A 24,334-nucleotide genomic window follows, 5' to 3' on the forward strand; every position below is an offset into this window, starting at 1 on the left:
AAAGCTTTGTGTCTGCAAACTTGATGGATGCCCCTGTGGTGGCAAACTGTGTCTGGACACTTTGTCTCTACATTAGCTGCACCCAGACCCTTTATTTTCACCAGTGTGTGTTGAGTGTCTGCTTCTCTTTCCCTCCAGTGCTTGGTGTTTCACTCCGGGGCATCAGGTGTGAAAAGAGAAAAATAAAATTGTGGACAGTGTGAGCAGAGAGCACATAAATGCATTAAGTTGTGAGGACCTGGTACAAACTAGGTCACTGTCTTATTTCGTCTGTGGTCCGAAATGGTTTCACATATCAACAGGGCCACAACCACGTTGTCATGTTAGGACTTTTTGTGTGAGTGTGATTAGTGTGATTACCATCGCTGCAGCCTGAAATCACTCTGAAAGCTTAGCAACGCTTACATCATCGTGAAATGTAAATTCAAGAGTTTAACAACTCCCCCTCTTGAGATGTGGCGAGTGAAGGCAAAAGGTCCACTGATTCAGTAAAAGTGACATTTCTTCTCACACCCTTCGTTTGACTACAAAATTGCTCTTGACATTTGCTTTTGCCTCACAGTCGAGTCGGCTCCACTGGTGATGATTACACTTGTACATTGATGTGATAAAAGGACAGTTTTTGACTTTGCAAAAGCCCAATCACATTTGTCATTTAACCTCACAATGTTTCATTGATCAAGGTTTTTGTTTCTTTTTTTTAAACTGACGTGGTGATTTGAGATCATACTGTCTGAAGTATGAGAACCAGCTGTGGTAATTTCACAGTATACTGAGGCAGTATTTGATTTCATAATACAACGCTGTCACAATGCTCTAGACTTGTGAGTTCCTCAAATGTGCTGCAAGGTTTGGCCTCCATACCGCAGTAGGGCTTCATATTCGGTCACTTTCAAATCAAAATCACAAATTGTAACGATGCATTTTAGCGGTCTTCTTTGCAAATTGAAAAAATTATTCCAAATAGTAGGAATAAAACTAGAAATAAGTACAATCAGAGTTAGCTTCTACCCAGTTCCCATCTGTACTCCGTGGGCAGGTGAAATGCTATCAAGTTGTAATTGGTTTGTTATGTTGAAAGCAAATGATCACATTTTTCTTTCTGCAAAGTCTCAAATACTGCACTGAGTGAAAATGAAAAGAATAAATACAATGTGACGCATTTAGGCTCAAATGCAGTCGATTGCTAATTTAGACACATTTTTGATTTTATAGGACAAAACAAGACACAACAACACTTTTGTGGCAATTTGTTTTCGACACGGTTAATAAGAACTGTCTTTCTTTTTATTTTTTCCATCCTCCTCCAGAATTCCAAAGGATACAATATGAGCATCCCGATGCCGGGTCACCCGGTGAATTTCTCCCAAACAACTCTCTCCCAGGCCCAGAGGGACGTCGAGCAGCTGGAGAAGCTCATTTCAGAGCACGACGTGGTTTTCTTACTCATGGACACAAGAGAGAGCCGCTGGCTGCCTACAGTGATAGCCGCTAGCAAAAGGAAGGTAGGGAAGGAGCCTTGTGCTGTACAATATGTACAGATATTATATGAGGTTACAGGTGTCGGTCGTTAAAACGTCTACTTATCAGAGGTTCTATGTAAACAATGAGTCAGATGATGTGTAAAGTGGAAGTGGGTGCTTCTGGTGATGAACACTCATATGATAATTATATATATATATTATATATATTATAATTAGATTTACTCTTCTCATTTGGTAAAGTGTTAACGCGGTAAAACTTGCCAATAGGCAGAGAGTACACAAAACGAACGACTTGCACAAAAAATGTAAATGTATGCTCATGGTATTTTATATCTTCTAGACATTAAAAGTGGCCATTGTTTTATAACACCAGCCAAAATAGGGACCCAAGAAAATTTGTGGCAAGAAATCGGTCGGACATAAAGTGCTCTTCTCCATTTACCAGCATTTAACCAAGTTTAAGAAACGCTATCAGACATTTTCGTCCACTTGGTGGAATCAAGGATTTACCTGCTAAATTCTCACTACATCATATAGAATTAGCAAGAATAATTATATAAGAATAATAATAACAAGAAGCAAAAATAGCAGGAGTTATATTAAAAAAGAGGTGACTCTGGTCAAAGGATGGACACAGTGCAGCTCAGTGGCAGTGATGCATCTATGACATCCGTCAATTTTACTACTTTGAGCCAAATCATGATATTTAGCTGTTTAATTTCTCTTCCAGGAAATTAAAACGTTATCTCATGGAATCAAATCAGTTGCCGGGTGATCTTAGATTTATTTAGAATATCTTGTCTGGCTGCAGCTTTTACGATGTCTTATTTAGGTAGATAAGTGTTTTTTTAGGCTGCATTATGTTTTCTAATTTGCTTCCTCAGTTGGGCGTGTGTTTGTTGTATACTTTTAGACACAAATGTATGTCCTGTATTGTTTGTTTAATGTTTGTTAGTTTTTGCTTTTGTTTAGTTTCATAATGTCCATCACCATGATTAACCATATTTGTGGTTCTCTTACAGCTCGTGGTGAACGCCGCTTTAGGCTTCGACACTTTTGTCGTGATGCGCCACGGGCTGAAGAAGCCCCCCGTCAGTCAGAATGTTTCTGCAGGAGGAGACTCTTCCTCTTCCGGTTCCTCTGCCTCGTCTTCGTCCTCCACACCAGCCGGCTCTGCATCCTCTTTGCCAGGAGCCTCTCTGTTCTCCAACATCCCAGGGCATAAGCTGGGCTGCTACTTTTGTAATGATGTTGTGGCACCAGGAGATGTAAGCATACAATTCACCCATTCACTAGGTGTGATAAACACATATCAGGTAGAGCCTTTGGACGTTTTCCTCAACGGTCGCAGTCATCAACAGGTTTTATATAATAATTTATTTAATGCACGAGTGGGTGTACTGTAGTACATCCTGTTATGACAGTCTTCCACAGGATTGTCACCCGAATTCCCCTTAACTCTGTGCACCTTTTAATGTTTTGGACGATTGCTTTGGTTTTCTCTCGGCAGCACTGCCCACATAACAACCAACATACAACATTAGCAACTGCTGGTAAACACGGCATCCGTCGGCGAGAGAGACAGATATTTGCTCCGAAAACAGAGCAGTGGATTGGACGTTTAAAAATGAGGACATTTTTTATTGTAATTTAAAAAGATTTTAAAATGTCTGTAAGGATTTTCTTATGCTGGTTATTTTAAAACTGTGTGTTTTAATGGGATTTAAACAGAAATAAGCGATTCCTGACACATTTAGGCGTGTGAGAAAAGCGTTTTCTTGTCATCCACATTCTGCCCGTGTTCATTTTTGTTGTATCCTTGACGCTTTTGTTACAGCTTTGGTTCTATGCCATGACCTTCTAATAAGAGCAGTTTTTGAAAGCTATTCATCAGCTATTGAAGTCATTTGTTGGAAACTGTGCCACCCTGCTGTAAACACCATGTGTCTGCAGCCTGCTGGCAGGTTATAAAAGTATTAACATATGAATTAGAGGCATAGTCTTCTCTAAACTCTAAATGTGAGATATTAATTGGAGTCTGGTGAATGAATAGGACAGTGTTATACTATAATGTAATGATATGATTAGTTTTTGTGTTGTTTTTCTCTGAGCTTCATCGTCTACATCGTCTCATTGTTCAGCTCTCATAATTAAGCTGAGCATTTAAATTTGAGCTGATTTTTGTACAATGTTTTCATGGTTCATGTTTCTGTCATCCTTTCACTTTGGTGTTTTTTTTTAAACAATTATTGGCAGCTGGTTCAAACGTCAGTATTTCTGTTGATCCAGCTCTTTTGTGGAGTGTGATGCAAGATTCAATGGTTCATTGTTCTCTCCTTCAAAGGTAAAACAGGCAACTGGGTGAAAAGGAAATGCAGTTCTTTTTTTCTTTTCTTTTTTTTTTTTTAATAATATCAAAATGCCAACTGATGAGTAGAAAAAAAGCACATCACAGAAAAAAACACCAACTACTGCACTTATTTTTTGTCGAGAAAGTTATTTGACAAAGTGGCATTAGTTTAATTGCCCCAAACCTCTTAAGCTGGTCAGCGTTGTCGTGTTGAAACAAGCAAATATTAATAGCAGTCTTTATAAATCTTTGTAACGCTCTTTCACAAATTCCCTTTCCCTCTGTAGGCTGGTTTAGTTGATCCATAAATCAAGCACCACTATCAACTTTTTAACGACTCTGATTTCTGAAATACTGTAGCATTAACAAAAAAAATAAAAAATCCATTGACTCCCCTTGTTAGGTCACTTTGGACAGGACATAAACAAGGTCATTGCTATTATAATATTACCACTTGTTTATGTGATTGTTATCTCATTGTTTTTATTTGTGTGTAAACAGTCTACTAGGGACCGGACCCTGGATCAGCAGTGCACAGTCAGCAGACCAGGTCTCGCCATGATTGCTGGAGCCCTGGCTGTTGAGATGATGGTGTCCATCCTGCAGCACAGTGAGGGGTAAGTCGTAAGTAGATGTTTAACAACAATGGAGGATAGATTTTAGGAGTCGTAGTCCTGTTATGGTTGTTCTAACGTAGTAAAGAGAAGCAAATCCAACATGATGAAACATACTCTACTCTGTCTTGCAGACAACGGCTCAAATGCATCATAAATCCAGGTCTAAAACTTCTTTTTTGTTTTAGGTTTGCCTTTACATTTGTGGCTTCTAAACTTTAAGTCAACTGCACTTGCTTATTTTTGAAAGAAAGCTCTGCAGCTTTGATCTTACGACTCTGTACGCAGTATTCAGCCCTGTTGGTCGTAGTGGTAGCAAAGTCTTTCTTTAGCCTTTTTACTTTGATAGCTGCATTTCATTTCTTGTCGTCCTGTAGATGCTTAACGTTGTTTATTTAAAATTGTGTTCATGTTGATCCGGCTGACGTTTCCTTCTGAAGGCCCTTATGTTTGCTTTCATGGAGAATTTTACATCCTAACTATGGGGTTTAGAAATCTTTTACATCATGATTCATGTTGTGGCAGTTTGACGACATTTCCTCTGCTTTGCCAAACCATTCCATTGTTAGAAATTATATTTCATACAGTCTTCTAAATCTTACTAGATTTATTTATTTATTTTTTTTCAAACTGCACCTCTGAGTTCTCAGTATATGTTTTTTGACACTTACAATTGTTATTTGGGGACATTTACTGTGTTTTTCTGTCGTTGTCCAACAAACGTTCTAATCGCATTCATCTGAAAAGATAAATAGAAAAAGAATGATATTATTTCGCTCTCAAAAATATTATTTCTCTCTCCATCCAGAGGCTATGCAGTGGCCAGTAGTAGTGATGACAGGATGAATGAACCGCCCACTTCTTTGGGTCTAGTGCCACATCAGGTGAGACACACACACACAGACACCGACACACAAAGGGGATATCCAATATACAGTATGCCTGTGCTAACTTTAGTGTTTGCGACTCATCTTTAATGAGCCTAAAATTCACTAGCCCCCACACATCCTATTCAATGTAGGGAGGGATGTGTTAAGGTAAAACATGGCACTGCCACGATGGTGTTGCGTCACCGCAGAAACATGGTATGCTATTTAAAATCATACATCATTGCGACAATCAAAGGCTGAATAACAAGCAGTGTAAACGTCACTACAGTGGGATCTGAGAATGAAGCGTTTGACTTTATATACTTCTCCCACTCATGGGGTTGCTATAGAAATCTCACTTTAGTTTCACTGAAGTTGCCTCAACCACAAGAAGAAAATATGGTGATTTAGGAACAAAGCTGTGTTGTTCACCAAAGGTTTTTAGTCTTCATGGTGGAAATAAATTCACAAATACTGATCTCTTGTGTATGATTTATATCTGTATTTGGCAACATTATAATGTTTTGTTGTGAAGTGATAGCGGCTGCCGAGTTTCTAAGTTAATCTCTGGTGAATGCTGAAGAAAATGTTGTTGTTTTGCATATTTTGTTAATCATTAAAGCATCGTCAATGATTAGAGTCCTCCGCATGTGAAGCCTTGATTGACAGATCCATGAATTGTTGAGCCAGTTCTTGCTGAAGTGACTCACTGTCGGTAAAATTGTCTTGGTATCAAGTTCAGTTCACCCGACCTGCGTTTTTTGGGATAGAGCAGGGAACAGCGGTAATTAAGAATTGAAGGGAGATGATTTCATGGATGAGTCTCTCAAAAAACGACTGGATTATTATTTCATGTTTCATCCCACAAGTGACACGGTCTGAGTCGGTTACTGTTACTATGGTTTGACGCACACTGAATAGATACACATAAAAATAGCTTGTTTGAGTGAACTGACGTTCAGCAGAATCTATGTATTTCTTTTCCTCATCAGAACCAGAAATGTTTAATGGCTCTGTTTGATTAGACACACTTATTATAATTGTTTGTGCATTATTAGCATGAGCACACATGAATGTAGTTGTGTAATATTAGAATACATTTAAGCAAAGTAGAGATGTGTCCATGATAAAGCCATGTCTGTGGAATGCCAAGTCCTCTTTATAGTTGATTAAATTAAAAAACAGTCAATAAACAAGTGTGATTATTTAGTAATTACTAATAATTACCAAGGAGGTTAGAAATGTGAATTAATATTTTTACTTAGGATGCTTTTATGTTTACAAAACATTTGAGAAGCTTAATAAGCAAAACTGAATTAATGATTGCATATTCTGGACCAAAGTGGTTGCTGGATAGAGAGCGACTGCAGCTGTTTAAACGGTGCACTCTTGCTTACTTAATGTTCTCGCACACTTATCTCGCCACTTCCATTTGCATCATCGTCAGTATTCATCACCCCCGAGACTCTGAATCTCTGCCATTTGCTTGACTCCTCTGCCGCTCGTGGTATTTCAACCACATAATCCGGAGGAAAATGGCATGCAAATAGGGTGGACTGTGTGTGTGTGTGTACGTGTGTGTTTGGTGTGTGCATGAGCTCGTAAAAGTGAGGGAATGAGATAATGACGACGACACAGAAATGCGGAGAACATATTATGCACGAGAGTGTGTGTCCATTTATTCCACCGCCATCATCTTTCATCACATCGCGTAGTCGGCTGAGGCTGCTCACAGTCTTCCGTGGTGTCACAGTGACATCTTGTGTTGATACGTACTTAGTGTATTTTAATTACCGCAAACATATTTACTAACAAATGTCATCCTTTAGCTGTACATGTCATGTGCAGGCTGATTTACTGCTTTCCAAAGTTATAAATATGTCTGTGTCATTTAAAGTTGATGTTACAATTCAGTGCAAGTCAAGCTGCAAAACTGAGGGAGCAGTTAAGTGCTTTTAAAACCTCCACAAAGCAGTGACTGTGTTCCTTGTATTTTTATACAAAGTAAAAAATGTAATAATTGCAGTGAACGGCAGATGACTTCTTTTAGTTATTCTCCTCTAATCGTACCGAGAGTCCTTAACTCTAAGAGTCTCTCCATGAGTTTCTACTCGTCCATCTCACTCTATCACAAACATCCGCTGCTCTGACTCACTCACTGTTTTCGTCTTATGTCCATCTGCAGTTAGTCTCTCAATTCCTCCGTCAATTCCCTTGTTCATCATGAACAAGTTAGAGATTGTCGACTTAACCCAATAGCCCTGTGTGAACAGGGCTATTGGGAGACTGGTGGGGGAAGAAATATCTTGAGGTTTGCACCCAAATATCTCAAAGCCAAAGAAGTGAGACCTTACCGCCGCTGTTCACTCGCTGCACATTTGGTCGTAAGTGGTCTCAAATGTTCGATATTGGCCTGTTTCGCTGCCAGATAATGAGTCGGGAAGTCATGTTATCCTCTTGTGATTCAGTGCCCAGAAAAAGTGGTGTTTCAACTCATGTTGAGTATGTGTGTGAGGACCAAAATACGGGGAGTGAGGACATTTTGTCTGGGCTTTTTGGGGGTTAGATTTGGGTTTAGATCAAGGGTTAGGCATTTAGTTGTGATGGTTGGGGTAAGGGGCTAGGGAATGTAGTATGTCTATGAGTATCCTCAGTACAGATGCTTGTCCTTGTCAGGACCTGTAGTCCTTATGGAGATCAAAACCTTTGTCCTAATGAGGCACAACGCCTAGGGAAGAGCTAAGGGTATTAGGTGAAGTTAGGTTCAGGGTTAGGAATTAACCAGGTTAGGGTTAAGGTTAGTTATAAGACTTTATGGTCATGGATAAAGGTTCTTTGTTGTATCTAACTGCTGGATGGTGAAAGGAGGCTTTTCAGCCTGAGCTCCAAATGTTTATCAGAAGAGTTTTTCTGGTCTTTGTGGCACCAGAGGGCGCTCTCGGCATGGTTTTTAAAATAGGAAAAACAAGAGAACAACTCTTTTTTTTTTAATACTCTGCCACTGTTCCATTTACATTTGTTTTATGAGGATTACATGTTCAAAAAATATACTTCCCCTCACAAATTAGAGACCATCTGTCACAGAGACACGACAAACTTCAAACAAAGAACAAATTATTTCTCTTGTTAATTGACTTGTGGGGTTAGACTCTTTGTCTTCACATAATTAAAATGTGCAGTGTTGTTATTTTTTGTTGTTGTTGATGTTAATGAATGTGGTTTTTGACATGAGTGCACCTCTTTTGATTCCTCTCCACAGATCCGAGGCTTTCTGTCGAGGTTCGACAATGTCCTGCCTGCGAGCCTGGCTTTTGATAAATGCACTGCCTGCTCACCCACTGTAAGTGGCACGACCTGTAGCTGAATCGCTCCTATTATGTGTTTTCTAATCTGTTTTAAGAAAAAAAAAAAACATGTTGATGCTCTTGTTTGAAAGGTGAACGCGTGATTGATTGCAGATCAACAGGATCTCATGTACTCCTAACACATTAGATTCTGTCACTATAGTAAACAAAAAAAGAAAAACTGCAGAAATTTGGGGGATTCCCGTCTCTCCCATGTCCACATTGTTAAGTTAGCGGAGCTGTGTTGAAATGTTCTTCCTCAACAAGTACTGAACACAGACCCACACACACAGATAAGTTGTAAAAAACATATGGTAACAATCAGGCAACAGTTGCTCATTGATGTCAGTGACGTATGAGTAGAATTAGCTTCCACTACTCCAGTTGGATAAGATAAATTGCCTCTGCCTCATTTCTACTACATTGTCATTGACGTCCACAAGCGGCCTATCAGTGCCCCGGGTGGCCCAGGTGCAATTAGCAGCGCCGAGCACCGTGATAGTTCGATGGAAGACAAGGGTGCAGGGATAAGAAAACCACAGTTTAAAGAGGGAGAAAGTAAAAAGCAACTGAATGCTTGGGGGGGGCTGTTTCACTCTCTCTCTCTCTCTCTCTCCTGATCTCAATGCAGTCTTTGTGCTTATAAAGAGGTCATACAGCCCCAGATCTATCACTTTCATGTGCAGACAGAGCAAGAAACCAAGAAGCAGAGGGGGGAGGGAGCCTGTGAGCCCGTGAGCCTGTCCTAAGTTTTCTCCACCTACGCTGCTTCTGAAAAAAAAAAAGTCTGAAGTTCTACCCCAGCTCAAGGTGTCATATTTCTGCTTGTGTGACTGATGAGATTATTCGCTCTGCACAGGGTTTGATATGTACTGGGTAAAGCCTGTACGGTCGAGAACAATGCATCACACATCCTGATTTAGGAAAAACAATCTTTTGCTTAGGCAGTGGTGGGTAATGGCTTATGAAGGGATAATAATGAATATGTTTTAATTCACTTTCTTCCACCCACACATCTTTAACCACTCTGCTTTGCATTTGCTTATCTGCCTTTCACTCTTTTTTTGTCTTCACCAGCCTTCTCCGATTTCACTTCTCCCTCTTCCCCACATCTCTCAGCTCTGACTTACCTTCTCCTCTCCCTTCCTGCTCTCCCTTACACATATTGCTCCTCCCTTTGTATGTCCCTCTGTCCAGCTATTAGTCTGTCCACTGTAATGCATGTGAGTGCCTGTCTTTGTCTTCTGTGCGTGTGTGTGTGTGCGCGTTTCTGTCTGTGTGTACTCCTGCTGCAGTCAGCTGTGTGCTGCCAGGTCACTATGGAAACAAAACAATTCAGCCCCTGTCTGGGATGGAGCAGTTCCTGTAGAGCCGAGGCTTTTCACTCTGCATGTGTGCAGTGTGTGTGTGTGTGTGTGTGTGTGTTTCCTAACTCTTTTTAGGGCTACAAGCCAGAGAGTAAATCACAGCTGACGTGGCATTGTCTAAAACCATGCCAGACACCTTTTACTACAACTCTTGTACTAACACTGCAAAATATGCTAACGTTATTTATAGGGGGGAAAAAATTCATCTGTAATAGAAAAACATATATAAATGTTTCACTCTATTGACCCTTTGAATGATGTTTAAGATTCAAATCTGGTTTCTGGACTGCATTATTGTGTTTTGTATTGTGCCTTTTTTGTAAATTTGCACACACCCTTTGAAAGAAATACGTGATCGTGTCAGATCATTTGTATCATCATTAATTCCACACTTTAAACAGAAGATGCATATATGAATAATGATGAAAACAAAGCATTTAGCGTCTTAAATGTGAGGATTTGCTCTTAAGACTCATCGGTTAAATCAAGCCTACTTAAAGAGCTCACATTGGGCTGTGGGAAACATCAGTACACTGACACGTAGGTACATGGGTATGGTCCTCACAACCACATCACCTTATCTACACATACTTTATGAGCAGTTTACTGTGACTCTAAAATCCAAAAGGAAGTTGAGGTTACTGAATGAATCACGGTAGAGTTAAGTTTGTTGTAAAGATGAAACTTACTGGTCCATATGACCATGCATGTTGAAAAGGGTAAGACCCGCTGAGTCACCTTCTTCACGTCTTTGCAAACCCATTAACTAGCTTAACCATCATAGGTGTGTGGAAAAATTGCATTGAACAGTGTTAAGTGTTACCTGTTGTCTTTTAAAAAAAAATCTCCCTTGCATCCTCACCACCGCTGTCAGTAACACTACATCTGTTTCTACTATTTGTATGTTTACAGCTGCAGTCAAAGCCCTTTTAACCACCAGGACCACCCACATGAATGTTTGATATGTTAAAAGACGCTACACACACACACACACACACACAAGAAAGAAGCACACACTTACACAGCCTGTGGTTTGTGATGCTTCCAGTTAATATCCACAGTATCAATCCACATACAATTTCAATAAGTAAACATTACCACTGTTAAGTAAAGATACCGTGTCTACATCAATGTGGTTTTATAAGGAATTATATATAGGAACAAGTGCCTATACATGTTTACCACAATATACAGATGTTTAAAACACTATGTAAAATCCTGATGTTAATAACTCTGTCAAGGTTGTTGCCACATACCAGTATAGATGCCGAATGTTTAAAAAATGTTAATAATAATAATACAGATATGCAAATGGTGTGATCACTTTCATACTCTTTTTGTGTGATGTTACACTACTCAACACATGAATAGTTCTTGCTTTTTAAAATGGGGTTGTCTGAGGTACTGACACATATCATGTGCGACATGGTTGTGCACCTTCATGGAAAAACGTGACTGTCAGACAAGGAAATGCAAGATTTTTTAGGCTTATCTAATAAATTGTGTGCAATATGTGGGAATTCCTCCTTATATGGACATCCTGGGGGTGTGTGTTTATAGGTCATATATTCAGGCTTTAAAAATTTTTATTTTTTGTAGTGACATGAAGTAGCAATAATTGTCAGAAGTCACAAAATAAACCAAAACGAGCCAAGTGAACTGTGACGTATTTCCAAATTTTAAACCTTTTAAGTAGCTTTTGCTCAAGTATGTTTCTATAGTTGGTGAAAATGAAAGAAACTTTTCATCACCTATAGATTGTGCTGAAAAAATATATATATAAGACACTCTATATTGTACATTCTTATAACCTCTGTGTATATACTGTATGTTTTAACATAGTCATGGAAAAAAAGCAGCTGAAATGCTCTGTGTTCTAAGGGTTAAGTCCTTCTTTCAGATTTAATTAAGTGACACACATTAACCGAATAAGGCAGCAGTCGTCCAAAATGCAGATTCTTCTCCATGGACATACTGTAGGTGTCAGAGAGTGAGCATTTCGGTTTCTAGCCAGAAAAAGGCCGTCTAATGGTGATGTAACGCAGCAAACACATTCTTAAAACATACAACTTTCGACGCATGGTGTGCGTTTCATGTGCGTGTAATTGTGTGTCACTTTATAATGCTATCACAAGGCCATCATCGCAGTCATTAAGGTCTGTGCCATGAACAGCTACATTTCAACAGAGTGGGGGTTTTCGCTGTTGTTGTGTCATGTAACGGAGATGGAAGTGGTGAATGAGAGAAATAAAAGTGAAAGAAAGAAACATGAGGTTGAAAGGATGAAAAACGGACATGTCAGTATGTATTATGTGTGGTGTGTGTCTGGCTCCGACACTAGACGCCAGGTCAGTCTGCGAACACACTGAAGCGGCAGCGGTGCGCTGACGTCTAAGGTGGAGGTAATCTTACACCTGCAGAGGAGGGTCTGTGGGCATCCATGAAAGGCTTGGCCAATTTTTGGAAGGTAGTCAAGAGGGCAGAGGATCTGTGTATGTGTGTGTGTGTGTGTCTGCGTCTTTTGTGTGTTTTGGAGAAGAAATAGTGGGTATTTGAATTTAGCACTGGAAGGAGATCAAAGTGAATACTCGGGCAAGATTGCAGAGGTGTTGAGTTGTGGTTTTGCAGAGTTGCTGCTGAAGGCCAGAGCAACAAAGGTGGATTTTTATTTTATCCTCTTTTCTTTTCTTTTTTAATCCCTCTTTTTATGTACGGCTCTATTCCATTTATCTTGGTGAATTATTAGCACGAGTATACGCGGACTCAGAAAGGAGTCACAGAGCATGTGATTTTTCCTGATGAAATACTTTGGGGGGGGTTTTATTCCTTGTCTGAATTTGAGGTTTGTAGGGCAGTAAATAGAAGAAGCTTCAGAGTATGGCATCACCTCTCTTGCCATAACAAGCTGTATCAGGTTATGTAAAGGAAATGTGTTAGCATTTTTTAAACATACAAATGCCTTTAAAGGAAAGTGCCCTTACATTACATACATGTTTTTGCCATTACTCTGTGCCAACCCCTGAAAATCCTTACAAAAGCAATGGCTGGTCCACCGTTGGAGCCTTAACCTTTATTTAAAAAGTATGTTGGTGAAGCACAGGCTCCACATTATGATATTAAATATCGACCTTGAATTAAGAGAATTAGTATTATAATGGAGAAAGGTTTTTTTTGTTATCTTATCCAAACAATGGACTTCACATCTCCTGTTAAAAATAACCATTTCCTTGTTCTTTTTTTTTCTTTTTTTTTCTGTTCAGGTCCTGGAACACTTTGAGAGAGAAGGTTTCAACTTCCTGTCCAAGGTTTTTAATTCTTCCCACTCTTTCCTGGAAGACCTGACTGGACTAACACTCTTGCACCAGGAGACGCAGGCAGCAGAGGTAAATTCCACCCACATGTTACACCTGCGCGAGCAAGTTACGACACGCTGCAGTAAGAGACACAGGCCTCCATATCAACCCTTGTGTTATATATGGGTTTAAACAGATAAAAACAGATGTGGCAAATAAGACATGAGGACATACAGTATATAAAGCATGAGTCCATGGTTTTATCATCTTGATAAAATCAATAGAAATGCTCCTTTAATTGCATCGTTCAAATATATTCTACATTTGAATGAAAACATTTCTTAACACAGTCCTGTGAGGCCATTTGGAAGGACTAGAACTAGTTGTGACATCCCAAAAACCAGCTCCTTGCCTGTTGAAACAATGTCGTCGAGCTGTGTCAGGAGTTTGACCCCGTGAAATCCATTCCAATTCAAATGTGTTTCTATAGCACATTTAAAAAAACAACAGAGTTGACCAAAGTGCTGTACATCAAATCCATAAAAGTGACTCTGTACTGTTTGAAACCAGCCTCGTCATCTGGAAACCATCGTCAGCGTTTCATTAGCAGTGGTTCTCTAATTGTTTCAGTTGGAAATAAACGGCTTTAATTCAAAGACAGAGATATTTTCGTCTTGAAAACCTTCCTGTGATTATTGTGTTGCCATAGCACCTCATAGTTGATGTCAATGGAACGAGCGTGGCATAAATTTCCAGCGAACATCCAAAATACTTAGCAGAGGAGTATGAGTGGTTTTCCTCAAGCCTCCCCTCTGACATGAGACAGGGAGGGAGGAGGGGCGAGTCAGAAAATGAGTGTGTGGGTGGTGGGGGTTGGGTTCTAGTCCTGCAGAGCTGTGGGAAAATCCCACGTACTTTCTCCCCAAATACTACTCATAACACACAGATGGAGGACGGGAGAAAAGAAAAGCATGGAAGCGAGAGGGCTATGAGGGAAGAGGGGAGTGTAGCTAAGAGAATGATGATGGAGAGAATAAAAATGGAAGATTGAAGGGGAAAAAGGCAGTTAATGAAAAAGAAATGTCAGGGTTTTCTGTCCTTCTACATGTTCTATGGCCCTGTCTTAGGCCCGCTTTTCTTTCCTCTTTGTCTTGTTGTCTTCTGCTATCAGTCCAAATCGTTCTCTCAGTGTTGTTCTTTGGAAAGATTAATAGATTGATGTGGTCCTGATGTTGCTTTGCAGAAGACCCCCAGCAGTTTTCCTAGGCTTTTTGTCTACTGTGTCTTTAAGTGAGACCAGCTTGGTTCTGATGACACACGCAGCAGTCTTCATGGTTTTATTGGTGCTTGCAGCAACAGACTCACACAATATTCCAACCTGTCGACTTGAGTCTTCTCAGGAAGTCGAGCGGTGGCCCTTCTTGATGGTTGCCCGAGTACTTGATGCAGCTATCTGGTTTGCTCCTACTGGTGTGGCCTTTACCTCAGTCCACAATAGAAGTTCAACATGGAGATGTCTAAACCACTGTTCCCTGAGGTGCCCTGATGATGTACACTTCACACAAACATACAGCTCGGCTGCTCGGGCTTTGCTGAAGTTTCTTGAGTGGTAGAAGGTAGAAGGTTGTGGCTGATATGGAAACCACTGAGGTTTAATGAGCTGACACCATTTGCTGAAGGTTTTCTAGGGTCAGACTGTCCTGACTGCAACCTTCATTATGTGAGTGGTTACTGTTACTTGTATTTATTTGGGACTATAACAAATCTTCTTCATAAACCCTTCAACAAGACAAGCTTTCCACAGCACATTATCTCTCCAGAGGAATAACATTGTGTTGAAAAGTGGCTTAACATAGCTGGTCAGGCTTTAAGTAATGGGAGCCAATACTGTCCAATCCAGCAGCTTCGCCCCTGGTGAGGCTCGTCCAACTCTCTCTTCACCTGGATATGAAATTTCAGTCTGGGCAGTGGAGGATTTTGGCAGTGGGTAATCATGGGGGAGTGGGAGATGTGAGTATGATGGCGTGGGTAGGAAGCATCAGTGGGGGTGGGAGGGTTGAGTTGGTTATTCAGCCCCCATTTCTCCCTAATGAAGTGTGTTTTCAGAGTTTGACGTAAGTCCCTTTCTACTCAATCAGAAGACGGAGAGATTGTTTTGATTGCTCAGCCCACCAGCGCCAGACGTCTTAGCGCCTGCTTCCTGCACACAGATGAGCTATTCTTAAAGCTACTCTTGGAGGACATCCCTCCACATTTCTTTTTTTTTTCAAGCTATTCCCTTGCTTGTGAAAGCATATTATTATTTATTTTATGAGTTCCCACTAGAAACAGGCCTGTGGTTCATTGTGGGTCTTGACCCATATTTTAAGTGGCACTGGCCTGAAATAATGATAATTCTCAAAGTAAAAATTACAGGTCTAAAGAGCCCTTGTTGGATACCTTTATGTGAATACATTGGAGTTGTATACAGCTGTGAATCATCATTGCGGGATGATCATTTTCTATTGACTTGCTGCTTTGTTTCAGTTGACCTAATTTGTGCAACGGGAAGACTTTCAGAGACTTTTGTTGTCGGTAACAATATCTTTCCTTTATTTAGAAAGTTAGACATACACAACAATAGGTTGAAAACCTTACGACTGATCTGAAACTCTGCAACATGGTCATTTACTACAAAATGCTCAGGATGGCAGTTGACATAAATGACTTATTTTCATAGTAATTTTATTTTTAAAATGTTGTTTGCGTGGTACTGAATTCATTACAGGCCATGTGTTTCTGTGTGTTTTTGGCCATGAACGTGTGTGTGTGTGTGTGTGTGTGTGTGTGTAACCATTCTAAACTATAATCTACGTCACCAGATAGCAGTACCATGTACTTACAGTCTATTTCGGGCAAGTTTGTAACCTGAGAACTACTTTTTATGCGGTCACTGCAGGGTTTGGGGGGAGTTCAAGTTTGGTAAAAATTTTGACTTTGCGTGCGTGCGCTTGTGTGTGTGTACTTGAGTGTTACATGTACACAATTCACTGTGAATGGCGTCTTTGTGAAGTTAGCCCAGTTGAGGCTTCATATTCTGGTAAGAGCAAGAGTGGAAAATGTAGTATGACTTTGGTGTTATCCGAAGCCTTGTTGTTTTTACGATGCAACATGCTGTATTTTTAGCCTCCTAAGAACACTGTTGCAGTGATTCTTAAATATTAATGTCCTTATCTTTTTTTTTTTCCTCTTCCCTCTTACTGTACTACTCTTTGTTATGACCCTTTTCCCTTGTATTTCTATGTTCACTTGTCTGTTTTATGATGAGCTATTGCACAGATATACTCAAGGTGTTGACATGTCAGAACAGGGTATTGACTGACCAGCCTTAACTTTAATCTCATCTGTAAAGAGCTGTGTCAGACAACTCAGCACACAGGTGCATGTCATACACTCACTCACAAAGACACACGGAGCGTGAAAAGGAAATGATCATCTGTACAGGATGCTGAACCTCTCCCCATGATGCCCACCCACTGTCTATGCCCATGTAACACAATATGTTACATGATATAAAATACTTTATCCATGCAGGCACATAGGGGTTAGGCTAATCCATATTATGTAATATAGTAGGGAACACAGGATATGGACTTTTTCCAGAATTTAAGGCACATATACCATAACACAAATCCAACTCAATGCTTCACTACAAATGTTCTACAAACCTGCTGTTTACTGCTTTTATGTATCTCCAATACAAAAACAAAGAAAAGCCATCTTTGTGGAAGTTAATCGAACTGAATAAACAATAAATGTCTTTGTCAGATGTTTTTGAAGGGGAAACTACATTTGGTCGTGTGCATATTATTTAAGGAGCCCCAGTTCCTGTGGTCATTTACAGTAAGTGTGCGCGTGCATATTGGCGTTCCCATTAATCTTCCTGACTGTAAATGGCCCAAACAGAGGATGTGTGACCCTCTCAGCACAAAGGGTCTCTCTGCAGAGTTTGCGCTTCCCTCCCTTCCCACCTACTCAAACTGGCACAGCCAGTAAGTCACAAGATAAGCGACGTGTGCTTTGAACGGGGGAGAAGAAAGTGTCACTTGTCACTCTCTCCTTTTTCGGTCCGATCTTGTGACTAGAGTTTTTTTTATCAGTCTCATTTGAATACAGTGACGGCTCCTCCGTTTTTCAATGGGCAACGCAGAAAAATCATCCCACACTGGATATGATGTCGTCCCATATTTTAGAGTACAGAGTTAGTTAACATGTTGAGAGCTTATATTGAGGATTTATTGATGCAAAAACACTAATGAAGGGTGTAACCTGTGTTTTTATAACATCATTTTCTCACTTTTGCGTTGTGAAGTGAAATCATTGTAAAACTTGCCTCGATAATATGGAACTTTCTTGGAAATTGAGAGTTGTAGGACTCCTTTGAGTCTGATGCTGATGATTAGAAAACTCTTTAGGGCGACTCATCATGAGTCATTGTCTTGGTCAAGTCCCATTTAAAGATGGAAGAATCAAACATTTGAGAGGAAGTTTAACGAGTGGTTTTACAAGCTTTTGTCTAGATGATAAACCGTGTGCTTAACTGATGACTTGATTCTCGATGTAAATTCAATGTGAGGCTGTGACATTTCTCTTCTGGCGTGATTTCCATCACACCAGTAAAATATAGACACCTGTGTTTGTACAGATGTGCCTTTGGCTTGTGCTTTTCCTCTATCATCAGATGCCACTAATCATCACCTTGAGTCATGCTACTGCCCCGAAGGAGCAGAGGTTACCCAACCGTCCTCGCTCTGCTCTGCTCTGCTCTGTGTTTCTCTACGTAAAACAGTGCACGGATGATAAAGTTGATTTACTTTCGTTGGTCTATGACCCAACAGCTTGGAAAATGTACAAGTGGGAGCATGTACGCACGCAGTTAACGCAACTCTCTCCCCTCTCGTCAGTCACATGGTCTTTGTCTCACACACACACACACACAGACACACACGTTGACTCCCGGAGCGTCAGAGGGGCCCAAGCATGTCAGAGCTTTATCCAAACACAGCTACAGTTGCTACATGCTGCAATTATTACCAGATGGACTTGAGCAAAACATATTAAACCTGCCTTTTCATTAGCACACTGCACACCCGCCTTAGAGGGAGGGAGGGAGGGAGAGAGATAGATTTCCAAATGTTTGCATAATATGAAATTTGAAATTGAAAAGGACTTATTATTCATCCCTGATGCTTTAGGTTGTTCATTTCCTTTTATTTTTCCATGAAATGACAAATACCTTTTCATGTTGCTATGTTGTCAAAACACTTTTGTGTTCATATCAAAGTCCCACCTTATTTATGATCTTACATGGTGAGCTGTAGTCAACGCTCCAAATAAAAGTCTCAAGCACGGCTTTAAGTGAATCGACTGATTTTTATTCTCAGGTGATATATTTTTGTGATTGTTGTATTAAATTATTATAAAGACGTCAAACATCTGGTTCCAGCACCTCAGACATGATATGCATTGGCTCTGTCTTGGTAAAATGAATACCTTTTTAAAATGAAAACCTATTTTTTGAACAAATTAATCAACATGATTCACTCTTATTTATTTTTCCTCAACATTTTTGAACAAAAAAAAAAACGCTAGTCCTGCAATTAATTGTCTGTTTCTCTGTAAATAAAGTTGTGATCTTCTAGGAGAGGGTAAAAACTCATTTTAACATCAATTGATTGCCCATTTCTCAGATCATAACCATATTTAAAACAATTTTCCTGAGCTTGTTTCAAGAAAAAAACAAACCACAGGGAAAAATGAACAACTCAATGCCACGTTTGCGGAGCTTTTAATTGATTTATGGTGTAAGGCCGGGAGAAGAGTAGGTGTTTTGTATTCAGCTTAGCACTGATTAACCAGCAGCTGCTGAAGCTTCTCAGAAAGGAGTGCAATTTGTCTCTGATTTTAGGTAAAGAAGAGACAAAATTCTGAGAAAGTTGTCAGTTACTCTGTTGTTATGTAGTTACCCTAGTCATTAGATTTCCCTGAACAAACCCGAGTAAATTATATTTTTTCAGTATTTTTGGATTTTGCCAGTTTGTTGTCAGTGTAGTGTCTGAGAGAGTTAACCCTTAGAACTCAGAGCATTTCTGCTGCTTTTTCCCATGAATATGTTTAAACGTGTAGTATATACAGAGGCTATAAAAATGTGCGACATGGAGTGTCTTCTATCCTTTTTTTCAGCACAACCAATTCATTTTCACCAACTATATAAACACACCTGAGCAAAAAGTACTCAAAATGTTTAAAATTGGATTGAATTTGTCAAATGTGGAAATATGTCACAGTTCAAAGTTCAATTATTGCTACTTTATGTCAAAAATTGTAACTCAACAACACATAAGAAGATTTTTAAAGTCTGAATATGTGACCTATAAACACACGCATCCCAGGATGTCCATATAAGGAGTTGTGTATTATTCCAATTGCAGTTTACCATGGGGTTAATTCAGTTAATTATAATTATTAATTTGATTGACGTACACAACCACCTTCTTTCCAAAAAGACATTACAGACCCATGAAAGTACTTGAATTTCTACTACGTCTTCTATTCAAGTCACATGATTGTTTACCCTGTCTTATATTAGTAACAGTGGCGTGCACGTACATTGCATGCACATATATACTGTATGCTAGTGTCATCGTGTTTCACCATGCCTAAGCATGTGTATATTTATGTTACGTATGTATGCCAGCCGAGCCCGCTCCACATGCTAATTATAAATATGTGCTCAACTTAAAGCGATGCATAGAGTCGCATCGCACCTCCCGTCCTTCCTTCCCTTACATAGTTACTATTACTCATGTGCACACATGCACATACACGCTCGACACTATACATAGTGAGTCTAAATCTCTCTTCTTTGCAGGCTAAATTCAGAAGCTTTGTGTCAGTGTGTGGCTTGACCTCTAACCCTCCCTTTGAAAACCTTCCTCACCCTCCCCGTAGGGCTTGAAGGTTTTTCTCTGTTGTGTATATTTAGTCGTACACAGTCATGTGCATCATTCTTTACCTGGAAACTGTCATATTGGTTTCTGATGTCTCTGGATTTTAAATAACCTCTTGAAGATGCAGTCACTTCTTTTGGTCTTTAGTTTGGCAACAAAGAACAGGCTATAGTATATCTGTGGTCATTCTGGCAGTTTTCTCCCTCTTTTTCTGATAGTCCGAGGGAAGTTTATGAGTTATATGTGTGTAGGTGTATTTACAGCAGCCCAACTACTCTCCAGGAGTCAGTATTTCATTATCAACTCATGCTACTTGTATACAAAACCTTTCCTGGTGGGCTGACATCACATAATGACAAACAAATGCAGAGGTTTTCTGGCAGTTTCCCAGTCTCTGTGTCAAATTGAAAATCCAATTCAAAAACAAGGAAAACGTTGTGTTTTCTTCACTACTAAATAAGACACTGGGCAGATTTGTTTTTCATCTCTGGCTTAAGGTTCAAAATAATCCCGCTTCACTGCATCCTGTCACTGTGTGAAATACCAGACATTCTGTGTCAAAGCAGCTTCTCAGGACGCGAGTCCAGTGGGACAACGACGTCATCGTCTCTTTAATCACACCGCCCTTTTTTTTGTTTGGTGGCTGCGGCCATGTTTGACTCCTCCCATCTGTTTTCCTTATTATAGGCTGCTATCTTCAGCAAAATACCAGTTACATTTAAATGCCGTACATACAGGACATATTTAAAAAAGTACTAATATTTAAACAGGAGTGTCAAACATATGGCCCGGGGGCCAGAACCGGCCCGCCAGAGGGTCCAATCCGGCCCACAGGATGAATTTGTTAAAATTTCACACTACGATTACAATCGAAACGTAATGTCAAATACATTATTTTGTGCCTTTATAGATCCAGTTTGCTGTGTAAATAGTACATTTAGGCATAATATTGTTGAAATTGCCCTTATATTTCTCAAGAAATTTCATATTTTTCATTAAATGTAAAACAAAGGAAAAAAAAACAAAGGACTTCTTGTTGCTCATAGGTTATTATGTTATTATTTTGCTATTTTTACTGGTCCGGCCCACTTGAGATCAAATTGTGCTGTATGTGGCCCCTGAACAAAAATCAGTTTGACACCCCTGTATTTAAATATCCACTCAAGAGATGCGGCTCGTTCTTTGGTCCCATTTTAGCAATATGATGAACAAAATATCTTTACTTTTCACTGCATATCTTTCTATAAGTTTCTACTACACACCTGTCACTTTATCACTTTTTTTTGTCACTCACCCATTGTCTACCCAATCCCAGGGGTGAAAGGTTGGGTGCAGCTTGGATTCCTCGCCAGTCCATCGCAGGGTTAGGAATTATTAGATATGACATTAATGAGATAGTTTGAAAAACAGCAGGTGCTAGAATGTAAACTGTGGCCATGTACATTACACCACTCAGCTGGGATATTACTTTGGTGGGCTGCATATTAATAATACACTGGTACAAAGGGGCTTGAGCCGGTGAAGACGTGTCTGTATGTGTGTGTGGGGGGGGCAAAGTGGACACATGGTACCAGGATGGCAATCCCAAATCTTGAGTCTAAAATGGGCCTATACATTAATACCAATCATCAATCGTAGTTGTACTGTAAATCATATCCACAAAACCATCTTTTCCATAAGGACAAGGGAAAACTTATAGTGGCCCAGCTCCTATACATGGCTCCTGCTCCCCCCGGCGCCAGTCAGTCCAGAGTGATGCCTTCTTCTGGCCCTGGCAGCTGGCTGTATGCAAGGATAGACCATTAGACGTACGACTGAGACAGACTGGGTAGTAGTCTGTCTATCCCTGTTTAGCTCCCACTCTTCAACTGATGACGACTATTTCTGTACCTGTGTCAGCACGGCACTTTTAGAATAGACTTTCACTTCCGAAAAGCCCCACACACACACACACACACACACGCATCCACTCTCTGTATTTCTTTTAGCTTGGAGATCATGATTTACATATTCTTTTATTATCTTGCATGAATTGGAATTAAGAAAATCCAGGATATAACCTATGCTTCTACGTTCATCGCGGCTTATTAGTCTGTTGCACAAACATCAAACCAGGACAAGGAGGCGTGGCTTAGTTAAGACAGGTGTAACTTATCCAGGTAAGTGCACATTCATGACTCTTTGATGTAGACCCCGAGGTCGATCGCAGAAATGCAGAAGACGTGTGTCGCAGAGTGAAAATAGGTTAAAAAAAAGATGATACAGCTGGTTTTAATTAGATCAAATAAAAATCATGGCAGATAATTAAGAACCGACTGAATGCGTAAGTAGCCCAGTATAAATACTTACAGAGCTCATTTGGGCAAAATACTGGTTTTTATACATCACTGTTGGCATGTTTTGCTTTTCAAGCATTCGGTCCTGCTTCCCTCTTTGGGTTTGTAAACATGTAAACAAGATTATTATATTCTTAGACCACCACTGTCTATACATATACAGCATGTCCAGCCACTGCATGTGCACACATGCTCACTTAAAGTATTTTCAGTCCTATCTAAAGTGCAGGAGTGTTTATTCTTCAGTTCCTGATTCGACTTATCTTTGATACAGAGAAACTCTGTAGTCGCATCAAAGGTTGAGATAAGAGCTCTCCGTGTGTGTGCGTGTGTGTGTGTGTGTGTTGTACCTCTTTAGGACTTTTTCTGGCATAAATATTGACATTGTTGGTCCTCATGGAGACCAAAACCTGGTCCCATTAAGTCATTTGTGAGAAACTGGTAAAGTTAAGGGCTAAGATTTTATCTTCTTTTTCTAGTTTTTAACAAAAAAACAACAACAACACGTACACACACACATGCACACACTCTTACATGTACATCTGGTTACAGTGCCAGTTGTTATCTTTTTCCCCTCATGCTGTTCTGCTCAGCACATGGAGGGCAGTGATATCATCAAGCCTCTGGTTCAGATAAGTTCTCTCTCTCACACACACACACACACACACACACACACACACACACACACACACACACACACACACACACACACACGGTAATAATGCTTGCATGTGTGTGTGTATTTTCTATTGTGTTGTGGATCACTTGCATGTGTGTGCGTCTTTTTGTCTGACCGACTCAAACACTTTTGCTCATGTACACACACACACACACGCGCGTCTTGGCCCGGCATCATTTCCTGTGAGTTGTTTTTCTAATGAAATGAAAAGCACTTAAATGACGCTCTTCAATTAAGGTTAAAAAAAGAAAACCTGACGGTCACCTCATCCTGAATATATGAAAAAGAGTGTTTTACCAGTGTGACTTTAAAACAATTAAAGCCACTATCACTTTACTGTTTAGGAACATCTGTGTGGAACCGATAGAGGCCAAAAGTGTTTTTCTCTCAGATGTTAAAAAATCATTTTGTGCGTTTTTCCAAAATGTGACTGTCACAGTTTATATCTTAAAAAGATAAGAGTTTACATCCCTCTCTGAAGATGTCAGTGATTGATCCACAGAGCAAACAAGGCTTTATAATGAAAGACCTTGACTGTGTGATGATCATAGCATCAGATCAAAAGAGGTGTTTGTTGTGTGCGTGAGAGAGTGTGTGTGTGCGTGCGTGTCCATGGATGACTGAATACATGCTTGTGTATGTGCATTTGCCTCGCGGGGCTCTACTCGTGCTACTTGTGTTTGATTGCTTCTCTGACCACGCGGCACGTAGTTTTGACTCAAAGATCTAATTAAACCAAGGGCAGGTCTCAACTGGCAACACACACACACACACACACACACATGCAGCTATTCTTTTGGGACACTGCATTGTCTTCCATTCATTCGGGCAGCCTAAACAAACATTGCCTTATCCCCAATCTTAACCATAACCGATTAATGCCTAGTCCTAACCAGTTCCCCAGAATTGAGGTTCTGCCTCATTAGGACTAGGTTTTGGCCTCCATGAGGACTGCTGGTCCTGATAAGGTCAATGTTTATGCCAGAAAAGGTCCACACACACACAAACA

At 40.0% G+C, this 24,334-nt stretch overlaps 1 protein-coding gene across 2 annotated transcripts in view; it reads left to right on the plus strand.

Moving 5' to 3' along the window:
- The window catches only part of atg7 (ATG7 autophagy related 7 homolog (S. cerevisiae)), a 46,896-nt gene that overhangs the window by 9,180 nt on the left and 13,382 nt on the right, over positions 1–24,334 (plus strand). Inside the window, exons 13-18 of one of the 2 annotated variants that reach the window (XM_044024224.1) lie at positions 1,311–1,505; positions 2,507–2,752; positions 4,336–4,451; positions 5,257–5,332; positions 8,577–8,657; positions 13,289–13,411. In XM_044024224.1, the coding sequence (XP_043880159.1) occupies positions 1,311–1,505; positions 2,507–2,752; positions 4,336–4,451; positions 5,257–5,332; positions 8,577–8,657; positions 13,289–13,411 (837 nt within the window). Of the gene's footprint in view, positions 1–1,310; positions 1,506–2,506; positions 2,753–4,335; positions 4,452–4,582; positions 5,234–5,256; positions 5,333–8,576; positions 8,658–13,288; positions 13,412–24,334 lie in introns of those variants that run through there. The other variant, XM_044024225.1, reaches the window with a different exon arrangement.

This window comes from Solea senegalensis, linkage group LG4 (assembly GCF_019176455.1).
Source record: "Solea senegalensis isolate Sse05_10M linkage group LG4, IFAPA_SoseM_1, whole genome shotgun sequence".
Taxonomy (NCBI): domain Eukaryota; kingdom Metazoa; phylum Chordata; class Actinopteri; order Pleuronectiformes; family Soleidae; genus Solea; species Solea senegalensis.